This window comes from Chionomys nivalis, chromosome 2 (assembly GCF_950005125.1).
Source record: "Chionomys nivalis chromosome 2, mChiNiv1.1, whole genome shotgun sequence".
NCBI lineage: Eukaryota > Metazoa > Chordata > Mammalia > Rodentia > Cricetidae > Chionomys > Chionomys nivalis.
Window position 1 is genome coordinate 64,801,893 of NC_080087.1, and position 21,953 is coordinate 64,823,845.

General features: G+C 36.5%; 1 protein-coding gene across 2 annotated transcripts in view; it reads left to right on the plus strand.

The window, feature by feature from the left end:
• The window catches only part of Ascc3 (activating signal cointegrator 1 complex subunit 3), a 307,593-nt gene that overhangs the window by 271,122 nt on the left and 14,518 nt on the right, over window positions 1-21,953 (plus strand). For both annotated transcript variants that reach the window (XM_057759249.1, XM_057759259.1), the window contains exon 37: window positions 9,822-10,046. In XM_057759249.1, the coding sequence (XP_057615232.1) occupies window positions 9,822-10,046 (225 nt within the window). The remainder of the gene's footprint in view (window positions 1-9,821; window positions 10,047-21,953) is intronic.

Below are 21,953 nucleotides of genomic sequence, written 5' to 3' on the forward strand. Positions count from 1 at the left end.
ATAGATTAGTTCATATTTACTAAGAGTTTTCATGTAGCATAATTCTGTTGTGACTTAACTTGTGTTGTGGAAAGTATTGATAGTTAATTCTTTTCATTGAGTAGCAAAAATTTGCATCTATGTAGAACACAGATGTTTATCTCTTCACCTGTCAATGTTAATAATGTTGTCAATTTCTGCATACAAACTTTGTGTAGCTGTATATTGGGTACATTGTAAAAATGAGATAACTGAGTCATGTGACAGGTGTGTTTCTGAGTTTCAGTGAATGTAAGACTGTTCCAAAGAGATTATAACATCTTGTATTCTAGTCAAGATTTTCATCACTCCTTTTAATACTTGGTTTGTCAGTTACACAAATTTTAAACATTTTAGTTTTTATTTTCCTGAACTAGCAATATTGCACCTCTTTACATGAAATAATTCTTAAAACTTTTTAACAGTTATGTGAGGCTGACATTAGTATGTGATGTTTTCAGCGATAGTAATTGCTAACCATGTAACTGTGGATAGTAACCAGTATCCTTGGTAATAGTCTGTAATGTTGTGGGGGAGGTTCTCTGTGACCCATTGGCAGACAGCTCAACAAGATATAACCCATTCCTGGTACTGGGGATTTTATTTGGTAGCATATGATATTTGGTTGGGGTATTGTCCCTGCATTATATGGTAACACCATTTAAATTCCTGTTGCATATAAATCTTAGAAACCACTTTTTTAAGCCAGGTGAGGTCCTACATTCTTTTAATCCCAGCACTCCAGAGACATAGGCAGACACATAGTTCCAGGACAGCACTAGAGCTATATTGCATAGGCTGGCCTGGAACTCATAACAGTCCTCCTGCCTGAGCTTCCTGGTATTGAACCTACAGGCATAAGCCACAATACCTACTTTATAACAAGTCTTAAAGTCGTGTAGTGATAGCTTTTCTGCTTTGATGTCCTTTTTCTGAGTTTCAGCTTTTCTAGCTCCTCTGGATTTCCTTATGAATTGTGGCACCAACTTGTGAATTTCTACCAAAAGAAAAAAGGAAAGAATTTCTGTGGCTTTTGTTGGAACTATTTTAGGCCAGTAAGTCAGTTTGAGTGAGACAACCAAGGGATGCCCATCCCTTTAGTTACATTTTATTGAACTTTTTTTTAGAAGCATTACATAGTTTGAATTATATGGATTTTGTGTATTTGGTAGATTCATCTTTAGGTAATCCTCATGATTTATACCATTGAATTTTGCAGTTTCCAGAATTTTAGTTCTGCATATCCAAATTCATTTGATAGTTCTAGATGATTATGTTGGCCATCTACAAGCTTTCTACATTGATGATCAAATCAAGACAGTTTTGGTTCTTCCTTTCAATCATCATGCCTTTTTATTGCCTCATGTCACTGGCTGGACCTTTGTAATCATGCTGAATAGAGAGGTATTAAAACACTGAGCAAACTTCCCTGCTTTTGGTGGTGGTGGTGTTGTTTTGGTTTGGTTTGGTTTGGTTTGGTTTGGTTTGGTTTGGTTTGGTTTGATTTGTTACATATTCCAGATTATCTGAACACAGGTTTCCCAGTGACTCTCTTGTTATGACCTCCCAGCTCACTGTAAAAGAGCTGGGATTATAAATTGTGCCTAACACTTAATAAGGATTAATTTCAACCCACAAATCCACATAAAGTGTCAGACGAATTTATAGTCCCAGTTTCCTATACTCTACCAACTTTTTTATAAATTTAGAAACTTAATTGGATAAGAAGTATCTCACATTCTTAAAGCATTTTTTTGTGGTTGATTCTGTTACCACAATAAAATGAACTTTTTATTTTTAATGTTTTCATGAAATATATTTTGATTATATTTTTCCCTATTCCAAGTTCTACCAGATCTTCCCTACCTCCCACCCAATTACATGCTTTTTCCTTTGCCTCTTTCAAATAACAACAACAAAAATATAAAAATATTTAAAAAGCACACAGCAGCCATGGAATCCATTTGTGTTGGTCAGCTACTCCTAAACATTAGGCCTTCCCTGAAGTGTAGTTGATAGACCTGTGTCAGTCCACTGGAGAAATCTGATTTTGTCTCTCCCAGCAACTGTCGGTTGCCATTAGCATCTTAGAGGTGATATTTTGACCCCACTTCCTCTTTTCTATGCGGGGGCTGTTTGTCTGGCTTAGATTTTTCCTGGTGTTATGCCTAATGTCACAGACTCTTTGAGTTCATATCTACATCAAAAAACCCTGTTGAGTCTGTAAGAATGGTGTTTCTTTGGAATCATCTACTGCCTTTGGCACTTAGGATTTATAATATTTGACTCACCAAAGTGAGACAAAGAAGAAATAAACAGTTTAAACAGGTCAATAGCCATAGTGAAATAGAAGTGGTATTTAGAAATCTCCTAACTGGTAAAAACTCAGGGCCAGATGAATTCATCACAATATTCTCCCAGACCTTCAAAGAACTAATGGTCTTCTTTATGCTTTGTCCTTTGATGGAGGTGGATCTTGTATTAATCTGTTGCTTTCATTGATTAATTAATAAAGAAACTGCCTAGGCCCATTTGATAGGTCAACCCTTAGGTTGGTAGAGTAAACAGAACAGAACGTTGGGAGAAAGAAGCCGAATCAGTGAGTCGCCATGATTCTCCCACTCCAGACAGACGCAGGTTAAGATCTTTCCTGGTAAGCCAGCTCGTGGTACTACACAGAATATTAGAAATGGGCTAGATCAATATGTAAGAGCTAGCCAATAAGAGGCTGGAACTAATGGGCCAGGCAGTGTTCAAAAGAATACAGTTTCCATGTAATTATTTCGGGTGTAAAGCTAGCCGGGTGGTGGGAAGCGGCCCGCCGTTCCTTACAACAGTCCTTACTCTACAATTCCTCCATCTCTGAAATTAAAATTGCCACTATCCTGTTACAACTGATATTACCATGGCATATCTTTTTTATCTTTCCTTTTGTTTCAATATTATCCATTTCTTTACATTGTATATAGGCCAGATGTAGTTGATTCATTGTTATTCAGGTAATCTTTGACTTTGATTAAGGTTATTTAACCCATTTATAATTAACATGATTGTTGGTATGCTTTAGATTTTAATATGTAATCTAAAATGTTTGTTTTCTAGAAATTATATTTTTGGGCATAAATATATACTTTATATGCATCATTATTCTTTGATCTTCTTGTTGGTTTTTTTTTTTTTTTTGAGTTTTTTAGGAGAGGAGCTATAGTTAGGTGTGAGTTTCTGTCCTGCCCCATTCCGCAGCTGATTCCCAAATTACCACACAGGAGGCTTATATTAATTATAATGTTTGTCTGCTACCTCAGGTTTATTACTAACTAGCTCTTATGCTTAAATTAATCAATAATTCTTATCTATGCTTAACCATGTGGCTTTGTACCTTTGCTAGCATTCTCATCTTGCTTCCTCAGCGTCTGGCTGGTGACTCCTGACTCCACCCTTCCTCTTCCCAAAATTCTCCTAGTCTTCTTGCCTGACCTGTACTTCCTGACTGGCTACTGGCCAATCACCATTTTACTAAGCTAATTCAAGTGACAAATCTTGGCAGTATACAAGAATTTCCGCCTTTTTGTCTAATGAAAAGGAAAGTTTTTACCTAATATAGTAAAAATATATATAAAACAAAAAGTTATTAAGAATTACAGTAACAATATCCAACCCATTTGCATTTAACAAAATAATTATCTAGCTTATCTTGGCGAGTTTTATATCTAGTTTACTTTCTATTATAACTAAGGAAAACTATAATTATAACTATCTAGTCTTCAACTACATCAAAAACCCAGAAAGATGGAAAGTTAGGTACTAATGACAGGGACATAGGACTGCCTGGACAGTCACATAAAATTCCTCTGCATCATTGGAGCATCCATCTTCAGCCTATAGGGCTAACATATCTGACAGAATTATCTGTGAAGCAGGATTTTCTGAATGGCTGTCCTACCTTGTCTAGGCAAAGTTCTGCAGTCCTTTCATTTGTGTCCTGCTTGTCCCATTTGGACAACATGTTGTCAGCAGTCAAGGCAAGGGCATTTTCTTGCCCCATGGCTAACTTTTGCCACAATGAAAATAAACTCCATATGGAGTTTTCTTCAATACCCACCATCTTCTGTGTAGTTGGTTGGTGCTTCCAAGAGTAGATGTGTCTTACTATCAAAAAAAGTCTAAGTTATTAGAACATTTTAAATACCATATTCTGTAGGTCTTTGAAGTGTTTAAAGATTGCCTATCTGATATATATCTTTGTATACCTAGAAAAACCTAACATAACTATAATTATGACAATTATAGATGACTATTAATCTGTCTTTCTTACTATACATTTCATTTTTGAGTTGTATAAACACAATGCCTCAAACAAGAGTAGAAATATCCATATTGCATAACAAAATTAACTTTAAATTTGTATCAATAAACTAAAATCTATACCCATGTAAAATATGTAAGAATAACAGTTATTTTTTGGATTAAAGTAGATTTAATAATCTACCGTTTTCCCATCATAATAATCTACCCTTTTTTTCTATCATTATTATGCTCCCTTTCTTCTTTAGAAAAGGACTGATTATGACCAATAACAATTCATAACCAAACTTCCTAAACAAAGACAAACATCCATAATCCATATTTGGAATGTGAGCATAGTTTTCTAGGCTACTTCCTGCTGGTTGGGGGCACTGTTAATCTTATGGGGACCCAGAGAAAATTTAGGATTATGGTCAAGTCCTGCCTGGAGTATTCTGTGAGGCTGGATCATCTTAGCCAATTACCTTGAAGCTGTTGTGGATATAGAACTCAGGTAAACTATAACAGAGGCAGTCTGGAATGTTGGATCATCTGGATCATCTGTTTCCATCAGAGATTTTTCAGGGGGTCTTCCTTGATCAAACCTGCTTTTTCTTAACCTGGAATGAATCCTTATTTCTTGTGGAAACAAAAACATAATCTCCAAAGTAACATATATTTTGACTTAAATTTGGAAGTCAAGGCATTTTCAAAACATATATGTTGGATTAATCCAGCAGCATTTATAATCAAAGGTCTTTTAGCAGCAGCTGTTGCTCCTTTCTCAACTGTCAAAAAAATTTCAAAAGCAACCCAATGCATACAGTAGCCAGACTCTCTTTGTATTTTCCATTTTTACATGACATTTTTTATATTACTTTACTCCCCTTTTAAGGACTTAATTATTTTAAAACTATGTATTTCTTTTTTGATGACTGTACAGTTTTTTTCTCTCCCAAGCTATGTATATTTTAAACACACTGTAAACCATTTAGAGTTTTTTTTTTCCATCTAGATCTTTTTCTGATCACATGAGAGTTTAATCTGCCAAGCAGGCATGGCCATGATAAAAGCGACTGATTCCATTTATTTCTTTGGCTTCCTTAGGGTCTAGCTTAATGGTGGAGGTACCGCCAGCTGCTCATAAGCTCAATATAAGTGTTTGGAAGCAGTGTCTCTTAAAAGAGCCACATGGTTTTTGCTGCTAATGCTGACTCAGGAGGCTTCCTAAAGGAGCTGCACCTCTACTTGCCTCTAGCCAACAGAGCCCACCCAAGAAAATGCTGCCTACCAAGAAGCCATGCTTGACTCTGTTCTTTTGAGTTTAGAATCCCTTTTGTAGCTTTTGTCAAATTTTAGGTGGAAATACTTGCCAAACCTTTTAGCACCACATGTAGTTGGAAGAAGACTTTCTGTCCTGCCCTATAGTCTGCTTGACCCGCCTATGCTTTTCCTGCCTGGCAACTAACCAATCAGTGTTTTATTAAACCAATTTAAGTAGTTTGCAAGGTAAGATATGGCTTCATCATTTTCCCCATTATCAGACTCTGTTCATTTATTATTAAGACCCAATAGAACTCATGCTACAGGGAACAGGGCGTGTTTCATAGATTATTTCTTATCTTCTAGGTTGATTTGTTGGTTATAACTTGTGTTTTCCTATTTTAGTTGTAATAGTTAGGATTTATAATACATTTTTAGCTGAACAGTCTTATCTTCAAATGATACTGTATTTCTTTTGGTTTTTGTTTGGTTTGGTTTTTTGTTTTTTTTTTTTTTTTTTTTTTTTTTTTTTTTTTTTTGAGACAGGGTGTCTCTGTTTAACAGATCTGACTATACTGGAACTAGCTCTGTAAACCAGACTAGCCTCAAGCTCATTGAGATCTGCCTGCCTCTGCCTCTGCCTCCCAAGTACTGGAATTAAAGGCGTGTGCCACCACCGCCTGCCCGGCACATACTATATTTCTTTATTAGTCATAAAAGAACCTTATCCTTTGCATTTTTCTCCTACTAAAAATAATGCTTTTAATCATCTAATTTACTTTTTTATGCGTTAGAAACTGTATTGCATATATATTATTTTTGTTGGAATAATTGTCACTCAGTGTCTTTGTTAGTTCTATAGTTTGTTAGTTCCTTATCATTTTCCATAGATAGTTTTTCTCCTTGTTACAGATCCTGTTTTCCTGTTTTATTTTGCTTGGCTGGTAATCATTAATTAGATGCAAATTTCCTCACCTTCAAGAATTTTTATAAACCTATAAATCTTTCTGAGTCTTGTCTAGAATTCAGTTAATTTACTTGGAAGCATGTGATTCCTTTATATATTGCTTTTGTGATTTCTTTTTCGTCAGGTCCAGAGTAGTACTCACTATATAGCTGATCATCCCCCAATCCTTAGGGAAACCATCTCTACCCTGTAGCCTGTGGACTGTGATTTTTTTCTGCTCTGTGCAGTAGGAATAAAAATTAGTTCAGACACTGTTTCAGTGTGAGACATTGTTCTTTTTAAAGTCCATGTTTTGGGGGGGGATTTTCTTTTTATTATTATTATTACAAATTTTCACCTCCTTTCATTTCCCTTCCCCTTCCCCCATTGCCCCCCCCCCCTCCAGTCCAAAGAGCAGTCAGGGTTCCCTGCCCTGTGGGAAGTTTAAGGTCCTCCCCACTCTATCCAGGTCTAGGAAGTTGAGGATCCAAACAGACTAGGTTCCCACAAAGCCAGTCCATGCAGTAGAATCAAAACCCAGTGCCTTTGTCCTTGGCTTCTCAGTCAGCCCTCTGTGTCAGCCATATTCAGAGTCCGGTTTTATCACATGCTCCATCAGTCCTAGTCCAGGTGGCCTTGGTGAGCTCCCATTAGATCAGCTCCACAGTCACAGTGGGTAGGCGCATCCCTCGCGGCCCTGACTTCCTTGCTCATGTTCTCTCTCCTTCTGCTCCTTATTTGGACCTTGGGAGCTCAGTCCAGTGCTCCAATGTGGGTCTCTGTCTCTATCTCCATCCATCGCCAGATGAAGGTTATATGGTGATATGCAAGATAGTCATCAGAGTGGCTATAGTATAGGGCCAGTTCAGGTGCCCTCTCCTCAGCTGCTCAAGGAACAAGCTGGGGACATCTCCTTGGACACCTGGGAACCCCTCTAGAATCCAGTCTCTTGCCAACCCTCAAATGGCTCTCTTAATTAAGATATATACTTCCCTGCTCCCATATCCACTCCTCCTCCATCCCAACTGTCCCATTCCCCTAAGCTCTCCCATCCTCCCCTTCTCACTTCTCCCCATCTCCCCTTACCCCTGTCCCACCCCCACCCCCAAGCTCTCAATTTTTGCCTGCAAATCTTGTATACTTCCAATATCCAGGAGGATAACTACATGGTTTTTTTGGGGGGGGTACACCTTCCTATTCAGCTTCTCTAGGATCATGAATTATAGGCCCAGTGTCCTTTATTTATGGCTAGAATCCACTAATGAGTGAGTACATACCATATTCATCTTTTTGGGTCTGGGTTACCTCACTCAGGATAGTGTTCTCTATTTCCATCCATTTGCATGCAAAATTCAAAATGTCATTGTTTTTTACCGCTGAGTAATACTCTAATGTGTATATATTCCACACTTTCTTTATCCATTCTTCCATTGAGGGGCATCTATGTTGTTTCCAGGATCTGACTATTACAAATAATGCTGGTATGAACTTAGTTGAACAAATGCTTTTAAAGTATGATAGGGCATCTCTTGGGTATATTCCCAGAAGTGGTATTGCTGGATCCTGGGGTAGGTTGATCCCAAATTTCCTGAGAAACCGCTACACTGATTTCCAAAGTGGTTGCACAAGTTTGCATTCCCACCAGCAATGGATGAGTGTGCCCCTTACTCCACATCCTCTCCAGCAAAGGCTATCATTGGTGTTTTTGATTTTAGCCATTCTGACATGTGTAAAATGATATCTCAAAGTTGTTTTGATTTGCATTTCCCTGATGGCTAAGGAGGTTGAGCAGACCTTAAGTGTCATTTGGCCATTTGAATTTCTTCTGTTGAGAATTCTCTGTTCAGATCAGTATCCATTTTTTAATTGGGTTAATTAGCATTTTAAAGTCATGTTTTTTAATGATTTTTTTCTCTCAACTTTAGGTAATTTTCTAATATACATTCTCTAAATCAGTTGTTATCAGGTTTCCTGGCTATGACCCTTTAATACTGTTCCTCAGATTGTAGTGAACCCAAACCACAAAATTATTTTCACTGGTACTGTACAAGTGTTCTCCAACCTGTGAGAAGGTCGTCTAGACAATATTTTGATGGAGACTGAAAGAGGAGTTCCTTTCGATTTCTAGAGCTAGTGTGCACACCTTCTCCATTTCCTCATCCTTGGTGTCTGTTTTCTCTGGTACTAATGCATAAACTTTAGCTACCTTCATCTCTGTGGATTTACAACTCCATCTCCTTGTCTGCTTGGATTGTGCTTTTCTAGAATACATCTTGGAAAGTCTCTACACTGGAAGCTAGACAACTGTAAGGCTCACCTAGCTTGGTTCCTAAATATCAAGTGTTCCATGGCCAGTAGAGTCACTGCTTCATATGCTTTTTTCTTTCCATGTTAACCAAATGTTATTAAACCATTTGTAACATTAACCCATCCTTGATGCCACAGATGGAATTGAACTTTCATATTGGCAACAGTAGGCTGAATCTCAACTACATCTTTGAATAAATAAGATTTTTCTAGTCACAAAAATATTTTAAGTAAGTAGATAAATCTGCTTTTAATGGAACATGCTACTTACTTTTAGGCTTTTGTCTCCTTCATGTCAGTCATAAATACCTATAGAGGTTTCTTTAAAAAAATCATTAATAAATTAGCATTTAGTGCACAATAATTTGATGATGAGTTTTTAGTTGATGATCCTGTTCTATGCCCTTTGCTCACCTCACTAGTACCAATCCTGATTTTTCTTCCAGCACTGCTTTGTTTGTCCCACTATTGAAAGATCAAATGCCTCACTTTTCATAAAAAATACATAAAGAAGTAGGTCGCCCAAACTGAAATACTCTGTTGTAGTGCTCTGTTCTTAGCATAGCATAGCATTCATTACACTTTATGGAACTGTCTGTTTTTTCTAGTGGGAACACAGGTTCTTATTCACTGGTGTGACCCCAGTCTCGTAATAACATAGCATCTAGTAGATCCTCTGATTTATTTATTTATTTATTTTGCTTTTTAAAAACAAGTGAGTCTTCATGGATTTCAAATATACATTATTATTTTTTTATATATTAATGATAGTATTAAGTTAAATAAGGCTTGAAGGAATATGGTTCTTTGTGGTTTTTATAAATCATGTTTTAAACATCATCAAGTAAAGTGTATTAATCAAAACTAGTGTATTAATCAAGAGGTACAGTGCTTGCCTGGCATGTGCAATGCCATGGGTTCTGTTGTCAGATCACAGTATCACTGAGAAGTACATTAATTATTGTGGTTTTGATCATTAAGTTGAAATTTATTTTTTTTACAGGATGCAGAAGAATACACAGACTTGCCAGTAAGACACAATGAGGACCACACAAACAGCGAATTGGCCAAATGTCTTCCCATAGAATTAAATCCTCACTCGTTTGACAGTCCTCACACCAAGGCGCATCTCCTGCTTCAGGCACATCTCAGCCGAGCCATGCTGCCCTGCCCAGATTATGACACTGATACCAAAACGGTCTTAGACCAAGCTCTCAGAGTATGTCAGGTATGACAGCCTTTCTGTTATCTTATTACATATAAGACTATTTTATTCTAACATTGTTGAGAAATACCTGGTGAGTCAAATCATTACCTTTCTAAGGAAAAACAAATATAGTTATCTTATAAAACCAGTTACAGCCAATCATGGTAGCACATGCCTTTAATCTTAGCACTCTTTGATGCCAGCCTGTCTACACTACAAAGCAAGTTCCAGGACAGTCAGGGCTGTTATACAGAGAAACCATGTCTCTAAAAAAAACTAACATCTAAAACCAGTTCAGTCACATTTAACCAGAATATATTGAAAGAGAAGTGTATGCCCGGAACATTATATGCATAGAGCATATAGTAATAAAAAAGAAGTATCCATATTTTAATGACTCAAGATGTCAAAAGCTAATAGTAAAAAATATAAGTCAAGGCAAGTGTCATGACACTCATTTATAATCCCAGCACTTCAGTAGCAGAGACAGGAGAATCTTGAGTTTGCAGCCAACCTGAGCTATACAGAAAGTGGACTCTATCCTGGCTACCTAGTGAAACTCTGTCTCTAAAATTGAGTGGGGAAGGTGAAGTCATAGAGCCCTGGGTATATTCTCCACAGAGAAGCAGTTACCGAAGCTTTCCTGTAGGAAGCCCACCCGGTTTACTTAGAAAATCAAAATGGCTATTGAAAAACATTGAAAAGAGGTAGAAGTCGGGATTGTGGAGGAAGTAGTATCCTATGCAGAGAAGAGCTAAAGCTAAATGTGGATTTTAGACTTCGCTTTAAAGAGGGAAAGCCTTGGAGCATTGGTTCATTAGTGATATTAGTAATACCTATCAGTATTCTCAAATATTCAATAACTCACTTGAAGATAACAGTAATACTCTCATGTTAACATAATTTTTATAAAAAATAGTTACTTTCTAAACCCACAAAATAGTGAAAACTATACCCCTGTTTTATATCTTGTAAATGTTTTGATATCCAAAGTAATAAATGTCACCTAGACCCATTTATCTCCTTTGTAAACAATACAAAGTGTTTGTTGCAGTGTTGTTTTATTGAAATATAAAGAAAATCTACCCTTGCTGCGATGTAATTTAAATGAAGAGTACTCTACCAGTTTTTTATATCATCACGAACATTAAATTAGAGTTTAAAACCCTATCAATGAGGTTTCCCTACCTTGAATGCTCGAGTGAGAAGAGGAATAATATAGGTGTGGTAGATGAGAACTGGTTTGATCCTAAATGGTCCTTGAATAACTTTTTTAAAGAGCAGGGTGAATGGACAAGAATTTTTAGCAGGCAGGTAAAACTGAAGATGATTCAGGGTTTTCCAGCACAGCTGCAAGAAAGAAGCTGCCCTTGACTGGAGGAAACCACAGGGAATTAGGTTTTGATGAAGGATGTACACTGACAAGATTGAATTATGAGAGATCTTGACTTTCTACATTTTACATTTTTTAATATTCCTGTCACAAAATATGTAATTTTTAAAAGTCTTTTTACAGGTATATTAAGTCTATCTGAAGATGTCAGTACAAGGACATTCTTTAAAATGGTAAAGGTTCAAAAATAATCCAGGACCTCTTAAATTAATTATAATTTGTAACCATTCTATTGATAAATTATATATATTTATCTTATTTATATATATTTATATATAAATTTAATATTTATATATAATTATATTTATTATATATTATATATATGAAGATTACCTACATCTAAGAAAAATTCTGAGATGATTTCACTGAGAGATTTTTACAGCACCTGTATCTGGGTGGCAGATTTAGTATGCTTTTTATTCTCTGCTTTTTGCTCTTCTAAAATGCTTGCGTGTTTTATTGATGGAGGAAGGTCATTGGTTAAAAATAAAGAAACTGCTTGGCCCTCATAGGTTAAAACATAGGTGGGTGGAGTAAACAGAACGGAATGCTGGGAGGAAGAGGAAGTGAGCTCAGATGCAGGGCAGCTCCTCTGAGAGACAGACGCCATGCTCTCCTCTCCAGAGCAGATGCGATGAAGCTCTGACCCAGGATGGACGTAGGCTAGAATCTTCCTGGTAAGCGCACCTTGGGGTGCTACACACATGAACAGAAATGGGTCAAGCAGTGTTTAAAAAAATACAGTTTCCATGTAAATATTTCTGGTGTAAAGCTAGCCGTGCAGGAGCCGGGCAGGACGAAAAGCAGGCCTGCAGCTCACACTACATTTTATAAAGAAACTCTGACATTTTTATTATTCTTTGTTTTTGGTTTTTGTTGTTTTTATTGTCTTGAGATGGGATCTCTCCATGAAGCCCTGGGCATCTTGGAGCAGACTATGTAGATTAGACTGGCCTTAAACTCACAAAGATTCATCCGCCTCTGCCTCTCCACCTCTCTGCCTCTGCCTATCTCCTGGAATTAAAAGCATGTAACACACATTTTTATTATTCAAAAGTGTTACCATATAAAATAAGGTAAGCATGGGGTATCAGAAATTCAGAGGGAAATAAGCCTTTAACACATCAGTGCTTTGTATACATTTTCATAGCTAACACATGATCTGCCTCTCTAGGAAGATGATTTACCATTCCTCGTTAGTCACACTTTACAGGGTTAAAGTTCTGGGTTTTCAGCTGTGGCCCTGGATACTCATTTGTGTTTGCTATGGGTTTTTTTCGTCCTTTCCACAAAGACAGTTAATGAACACTGGGGTCAGGAAGGCTTGCATGAAAGGTGCAGAAGTACATTTTATTCTTGCAAATAAACTGAGTACCATTATTGTCATCATCTAAATATCATGCACAAAATTTATCTTGCATAACCAACTCAGTAAAACTTTCCTTTTCCATCTTCAGCCAAAGGATCCAGTTTCAGTCCAGGATTCAAAATTTTACTTGTTAACATCTGTTTAGTGTCCTTGGCTGTCTTAGCAATCATTTTGTAGTGCCCCACAATGTAAACTTGCCAGATGAGTACTTCCTTGTGATTGCATTCATGTTCAGTATTTTGGCAAGAATACCACAACAGAGATGGTTTGCCCTGTTAATGTATCACATTCATAAGGTTCATGACAGCAATGCAGCCATTACTGATGATAGTACCTTTGACCACTTGAAGTAGTTTCATTGGGGATCTGTGCTTTGGACAATGATTCTAAAAGAAGCAACCCATTCCTAATAATTGGTATTTCATCTTCAACCTATTTTTTTCTAATTTTTTTTCTTTTCTTGATCTGCTATAGGGTCTGATCTAGCCTAATGAGATGGGTCTCTAACTGACTTAGTTCACGTGTTAGCCTGAAGTCCTGATTCTCTAGCTTCCACCTTAGGAGTGGCAAAGATTGCATTACAGGCTTATGTGCCTGCACTTATCCATTGTTAGAGATTGCAGTGGATCAAACTTAGAACCTGTGGTATATTGTAGCCAGTTCACTACTCACTGTGCTACATCCCCAACTTCACTGCTGCTAAATATGCTAATAGATAAACAATACATGTGCTTCTGAAAGTATGTGTCCATATGTTAGAGTATGAGAAGAGGAGAGAATAAAATATCTGAGTTACATTCAGTGCAACAAAAGGGAAAAATAGGGGAAAAAACAGTCTTTTGAATGAAAGTATAGTATAACTATAAATGTGCTGGGTCTAGATTTTATTAGTAAATCATTCATTCCTGTTGTGGGGGTTACCTGTAAAAATACTTGATTTCCAAAGAATCAAATACCATAGAGGAAAGTGAGTGTGTTTACCTAGTTCTCACTAGCATGGGCTTGGTGAGTGGGAGTGCATTGAAAACTGTCACAATCATCTGAATGAGTGGGGTTTAGTCGTTTAGAGCCAAGTACAATTATCAGTAAAAGTAGTCTAGGTATTACCAAGCTTAAATACGAAGTACTTGGTGTAATCCTTAATCCAATACTTGTAAGAATGTTTTGATATTGCAAATGTTAGGTGAATCTACTGTATTCTTAGTTAAATCCTTTCAAATGTTAAATGCTTCTAATTAGACAAAATGAGATTTTCTTAAAGTAGGTAGCACAGTATGTTTCAGATCTCTCCAGGTCATTTTGATAAAAGTAAGACAAGTAGATTATTTGTAAACAATATGTCTGTTATTCCGGTCTGTGTCAAGGAGTGCTAACACTATGGGAGGTTTCAGAGCTAAAGTATATTGGGAACCTCTAATAGCTGTAGCATCACTGACTAGAAAAATGACATGCAAGAGATACCTGTTCATCATGAACAATTATAACAAATATTTTGGGTTTTTTTCTTTCTAGTTTAATAGAAGATGGTAGAAAGGATAGGGGTGTGTGTGTGTGTGTGTGTGTGTGTGTGGTCTGTTTGTGTGTGTTTAAGTTTTCCCATACCTAAAAGATTTTCGGCTACAAAAGTTTGAATTGTCTACCAACACGTATAGTCCATTTACTATAAACATTTTTTATGTGACCTTATCAATCTCATAAGAGACCTGGGTGGGGTCTAATTTAGGCTGGTTTTTTTTTTTTTTTTTTTCAGCCAGGCAGCCAAGGGCCCCTTTTTTCCATAGAAGCTTCGTGAAATCTTGCTACTGGCTAAGAATTTAAAGCAAATTATACTACATGAACTTAATCCTTAATGATGTATTCTTCCACATGAAAATATTTACACTACAGTGGGCATTCAGTCCAGATAGTCAGAGTTTCATCTTAGCTCTTCAGTACAATGACCAAAATCACCTAAAACAAAGCATCATCCTTGCTAGGGATGGAGCAGAGCCCATGGGCTTAGCACTTCCAAAACTAACACAAATATGTATGTTTTGTGGTGTTAGACACCTTTATTTACTCCTGTGAATTTGCAAGCCCTCTCCCTTCAGGGAATGTTATATAATTTGGAAGGCTGTTTCCTCTGGCATAACTGCCTGTAAGCTTTCATATGGAAGCTCAGGGATGATTTATTGACAGTGTGGTGCTGTCGTAAAGGATCCTTCTATCCTCAGTTCCTCTCCTCACACCCACATAACAACCCTTTTCCCGGTTGGGGCTTTAGGAAATGAGTAATGCTTAACCCATTTGTGTGATCAATTCACTTAAGCAGCTACTGTGAAATGTTAATCACAACTTTAATTTGTACTGCATTAGCATTTTGATTAACTTGTAGGCTTGCTAGGACACTTGAAGCACTTTTACTCATAGTTACAGCTCGGAAATGACTTTTTGATTAATTAAGTTTGTTAGACAGCAGCTGAGCTTCCTGAATGCTAACCTTCTGGGGGTCAAAGTTTAGGAGAAAGTTACAATGAACAACTGTTGCTACTGAAAAAAAAAATCTTATAAATGTACTTTCAGCATTTTAATTATTGACAAAATATTGTATCCTTACTTCACAGGATTTGAACCTTTAAATGACTGTGCCTTTTTTTCCAGAAAGCTACTCTCAGGGGCCTTCCTGTCCTTGCAAAACTTCCAGGAGCTCTGAGCTAAGCAATGGGTTTGCTTACAGTCTATAATATACAAGCTTCTACAATGAATTTCTAGTTACATTTGTGTTTGAGGGTTTTTTATTATTATTTTCGTATGCTTTTTATTTGAGAATAGTTTACATTTTCAAGAAAGGTTGTCTAAAGCCTTGCTGCTATGAATGTTCTAAGTCTTGTCTGATCTTGGAAGCTCAGCAGAATCAGGTTTGGTTAGTGCTTGATTGGAAACTTCAGGAAAGGTTGCATTGAGTCCATGGGTGTCCAGCTCTTCTGTTAATAGCATCACACATATTTTAGTGCAGTATATTTCTTATAATTAATAAGCCTATATCATTATTAATCAAAAGCCATCATTATTAAGGTCTCTTTAATATTTATATACTGTCATTCAAGATACTACATAAATTAGCCTGACTTTCTTGTCTGTCTTGACCTGTCTTAGCTATGATAGTTTTCAGACTTTGGTTTTATTATCCTCCTGTAGTGATTCGCATTCCTGTGATACTCCTTATTAATTTTGTTTCTCTACATTAATGTAACTTCCTCTCATTTTGGATGAAATAAATTTTTAAAATCGAGTAAGAAAATATTATTTTTATGTTATTTAATTCGAGCAGAAATGGCAGTGCTCTCTGTTATTTCAGCCATTGTCCTGATAGTGTGCTAATATGCTTGTGATCTCTCTATAATCAATAGATACAGTAAGAGAGATGATAGGGTAGGAAAGAATCAAGGAAAAGAGGACATCTTAAGAATTTTTTATCATAAGCACATGGCTAGAGCATCACATTCCAGACTCAACATACTTTGCAGCCCAGATTTCTTAAAATGAAGTTTATATTCGTGGAGAAGTTTTTATTAGACTTTTCCTTTGCTATTCTGTTTCATTGGTTCTCTTGCCATACAGTGAAATTGACTTAATTGTATTAGTGCTCATTGTTCAGTTTTATTTTTGATTATTTACTCCAGAATGAATTTTGTTTCAAAAAATAATGCCTGATGAGCTAATGTTTAAATATAACTATATGGAATAAAGCTAATTCACGTTTCATTTTGAATCTTGTATTGGCAAATTTATTCATAGACAATAATTATTTAATTGCATCATTTTGTTTAAAGTTAGTATTCATTTCCTAGGTGTGGGTAAGTCAGCAAAGGTAATGGAATCTCATGCAGTGAGCACAGGTCTGAAATTGAAAAAACAAGACTAATCCTTACCTCCATCACTCTTCATGTGTGTTAGTTCCTAGTCATTGACCTTCCGCAAGCTTCTCTTTCCTTATCTGTCTTACAGTTGCTGTTGGTAAAGATTAAACTAGGTTATTTGTGAAACTTTTATAATCTGTATGCTTCGGTACAAATATTTTCATCATAATGTTTGCACACAGTATGACTTTATATAATTTACCGTTTGGGGATTTTCACAATAATTAAAGATTTCTATACTTGATACATTTAAATGTTCACTGTTTATAATCTGCCATCATAGAAGATGAGAAGAAAAATATTAGATTTGGATAACTCAGTTCTTCATGCCACAATGAAACTTACTGGGTTTAGCTGTTCAAATCAAACTTGAGAAGCCTAGGGATTTTTGTGTTGGATATATAGTAAATGTTGAGGATGTGTAGTCTGTCCATACCATAAAGCATGCCTTTACTAACCAAAATGTTCATTCTGCATCCCTTTACCTTTGCATGTCATGAATCACTTCACAAGTCCTTGAGGATGAAATGCCTCTGGGGTGTATACTTCATCTTTTATGGGGTTTGCCTCTGCTTCATCTTCTTCCTTCCCGTTTTGCTCCTTCACTCAGACATAGGCAGATACAGACTAATTCGTTTTCCTCTCCTCTCCTCTGAAACTCATGTTGAGCAGTTCTTCTTGTCCTACAGAGATAAAAAACTAGCCTCCTATTTTCTCTCCAACCATTTCCTTCTAGAGAGCCAGCTTCCATTAGAAATCCATTAGATTTCTTTTTTAACTGTTTCCCATCTTCCTCAAACAGCATTTATAGTGTCAGTTAGCCATCATCAGTCCATCATAGTGACTTCAATAGATGACTTTTAAACATCATGATCACCTGCAACCTGCACTCCTGTACTGTGTTCAGTATCAAACTGCCTCACCCAGCAGCTTCATGACCATTGCTTGAGTCCCCTCTCATGATATCTTTATGGGTCAATTTGACTGAGCATTTCTGGTACTATATAAGTCTTCTTTTATTACCTTCCTGTTTTCTTAATTTACTTCCTATCCCCTTATGATTGTAGCCAAAGTATAGCCACTTTAACACTAGTGTCACAATATGCTAAAAGTTCATACTGCCATGGGTAACTGTGAACAGGAACTGTGAATTCTCTGCCTTCAGGCCATAATTACTCGTTATTGCAGGAAAATAAGCTCCAAGCATTGTTGAATCCACTACAGAGTCTTGCTGTTGAGGACAAGGCTGCTCCAGGATTTTTTCCATTGTTGATTTACCCAGTTTTTCTTCTAAGTATTTTTGTGCTCCCTTAATGAAGAGACCATTACCTTCATCTGCAGAAATTTTCTTTGCTTTCCTTTCTTTGATTTCATGAGACCATCAGTATTCAACAGAACTCCATTCTTTTCTGAACCCTCATAGCCTGACCCCAGGATGGTCTTTTTTTTGTACATCTTATTTGGTATTTACTAGAAATGACCGTAAAAATGCTGGAGTTCACTTAAAAAGATAGAAAGCAAATGTTCTCAAAAAAAACCAAATATATAGTGTATCTATGTTCATATGTCATTGCTAAAATATTAAAGCTTATATGGAAGGTAGAACTCTTTTTAAAAAAAAGGGACAGATCAGAATCAGTTATTCAAATGTGGAAAATGAACCTCGATAATTAATTTGCCCAGAGTCTTACAGTTAGAGGTACAATTCTCAACTGTTGTTCTGTGTCTAACATACCACACCAGCTGCAAACCAGTGCCAAGTATGTGTGAACTGCACTAGAGTCTGCAGCCATCAGCTTTCCTTATTCACCACTTCCATATCTGCATGGTCTACCAGCCATGAAGCAAAATATTGGAAGAATTTGGTCAGTGCTGGACATAGTCCTTTTTTTAACCTCTTTTTCTTTTGTCATTACTTAAGCAATGTAGTATATTAGGTATCTGCAGGCGATTTAAGATATAGAGGAGTATATGCATATGTTTCAAATAAATACTACCATTTTAAATAAGAGACTTGAATATTCACATATTTTTGCATCTTTAAGGGTCTTGGAACCATTCCATAACAACGTTTTGTTTTCTGTAATTGAGAACTATCCTTGAAATCCATTGGATCTAATATGCACAGTCCTCATAAAATCAGTTGTTCTAAATCAGAGGCCCACTCAAATTCTACATACCTTCCACATATTCTGATTCATTGGCTGTATACTAATGGTATTGGCTACTATATATGCAATTATTATGTGACTATTAATTATATATGCTATTTACTATACTCCCAACAACTTGAATTTGAATCCTAACCAGACTTATTTTCTAAAAATTTGTAATCTTAAATATGTTTCTTTCTCTCTCTGAGCCACACTCATTATAAAATGCAGTTAAATTTAATGTTACATAAAAATGCTAATAGACAGTTTGACAATTAGCAAGCATTTAGCAAATATCTGTTCTAATCACAAATTACTTCCAGTGTCATGGAGGCTGCCCAGATGGCCTCCTGTGCCACCCTCTCCTACCTTTCTAGGTCTTTCTACCTTCCCTAGTTCTGCTACTGATTCGTTTGTGAGCGGTGCTGTTCATTGTAACTTTCTGGCTGCTGACTCTGTACCCTGGATTTCTGAATCCAGCTGTAGTCTGTATTCCCCGTGGAGTTTGTCTTCACCTCAGTAGCCCACCTGGCTTCATAGCTCCATCTTCACTAAGTGTCCAAAACTAAACTCAGTAACTCCCTTCCAGCCCACCTCTCTTCAGAAAATAGCTGACATCCTTACTGTTTCTATTATGATACGTTTTTGTTGTCTAATTTTATAAAAATGGATACAGTGCTAGAAATCACATCTCTATTCCCCTATAGCTAGAAATGATAATCAATGGAAGTTGATTCCAATTTAGTAAGAGAAAGTATTATAAAGTGCTAGTCCCTATCCATGTTTTTCTGTACTCAGGATCATTCTAGCTTTGTCTCCTCAGTGTACCAAAGCAATCTTCTTTGGTTGGCTATCCGATATCTATGATAAACTCTGGAGTGACCTGAGAAAGATTATTGTAAAATACTAAGACACAGAGTCCTTCCCAGGATCAGTCATATGTTTCCAGGATCCTCAGTCTCCCATCCTTATGACCCTCCAAACAGTAGCATGAGCTTCCACTCCACCTGAGAACCAGACTGACATCTCTTAGTTTGTCCTGCACAGGTCCTTTTCCTTGTCCCTAACCTCTCCTGATACCCAACCCATACATCTGCTCCTGACCATGGATGCTCCTCTCCTCTACTCCTCCCTCACTGTGTAGAAATGGACATGAAAAAGATTAAAAAAAAAATCTCTGCTAGGAAAGAGGAAAAAATATTGTTTTATGATGTTTAACTAGGTCTCGGTTTGTTACCATCTCATGTGCAGCAAACAACTGCTGGGAGACTCATGTTGTATATTTTCTCTTTGCTTCCAAAGAACCTCTTCAGGATCCAGTAGTGTAAAGTGACTTTCTCAAGTTTAGATGTACTTACCAAATGGAATAAAATTAGGATGCAAATCTGTCTGACATCAAAGTTTGTGTGTTTTTCTTTTATACTGCTTTTAGTAGATCTCAATGATTTAGTCATTTAGTCATATTATAATATTATAGTTAGATTTTTATGTATACTTTAATAAAAGAAATATGTCTTAGTATTTTATTGCTGTAAATAGACACTGTTGACCACAGTAACTCTTATAAAGGAAAACATTTAATTGGGCCTGACTTACAGTTCAGAGGTTTAGTCCATTTTCAGCATGGCAAGAAGCATGGCAGCACAAAGACAGACATGGTACTGGAGAGCAGCTGAGACATCTACATCTGGATCTGCAGGCAGCAGGAAGAAAGAGTGACACTGGGCCTGGCTTGAGCTTCTGAAACCTCAAAGCCCTCAAAACAAGACCACACCTACTCCAACAAGGCCACACCTCCAATAAATAATGCCACTTCCTATGAATCTTTGGGGGCCATTTTCATTTAGACCACCACAAAATATTTACTGAATATGCTGTGTTGGGGTTAGAATTATAAAGAATATTTATAAATTATCATGACAATAAGGCTTTAGTTTACAGGATAATATATAAATAGAAAATTGTGGTAAGTAGAGGCAAAGGAGACAAACTGGCCTATATCTGTCTGGAGGAATCAGGAAGGCTTCAAAGTATAAAAGGGAAATTCTGAAGTGTATAAGGTTAAATGAGTGATATTCATTTAAAAAATTAACTGCTAGTGTAAATCTGGAAAATACCAGCCATTTTTATTACTCCACTGAGAGTATATTGGCCAAGGTGATCAGAGGGAAAAGAGAGACAGTAATCATAGGGTTTTGGCTGCTATGAAAAGACATGTCTGTTTTTGTTCACTACACAGTGTAATGTCATTGAAAATACTTAAGTAGGGGAATGGGCTGTTTAGTTTTACCTCTTTAGAAATTCATTCTCTTAAGAGAATTGAGTTAGAATGGGAATAAATGAAAACTTCTGAGGCAGTGAAGGTGGGAACTAAACAGTGGGGCAGAGAGGACAGCAACTCTAGGCAGTGGTTGGCAGAGAGATGTGTAGCAGCATTTAGTTCTGCACATTTGTACTGTTGCAATACCTTATCATCCCTTTCTTTTCTGTAAATTAAAGATGTTTCAATTCATGATAGGACTTTCACTTGACGTAAGCACTTACTTTGCATGATTTTCTTTTTGTATTTTCACATCTGGATCATACAGTGAAAACTTGCGGAGAACGCTCATAAATTTTATGAAATCTTTCAACTTCATAATGAAAACTTCAAAGTTAAAACCATATGGTTAGTCCATCCAAATGTAGATGTGAGCTTTTGGTCTGGAATTTATTTCCAGTCACATTACAATACAAAATCAAAAGTAAAATTGTTTTTGTTAGTCCTCATTACAACTTCTAAGTGCATCATCATATTGCATTAGTACAGTTACTCATTTCTCTTTTCTGTTCTCTAAGATGGTCTCGAGCATTGTGATTTCTGAACCACATTATTTTCTACATAGCATTCATTATAACTCATTTGTCTTGTACATCTTAATGAAATTCTGCTTTGTTGAAAAAGTATACACACAGTGTTTCTCAGAGCTATGTGTGGATATATACATACTTATATATCCACACATGTAAATATATCTATGTCCAGGCTTTTGGTGTATAGCTAACAGCCCAACAGGTGCTAATGACCAGTGTGAGTGTTCTGTCACACTAATCATTATATCCATGAACCCTGGT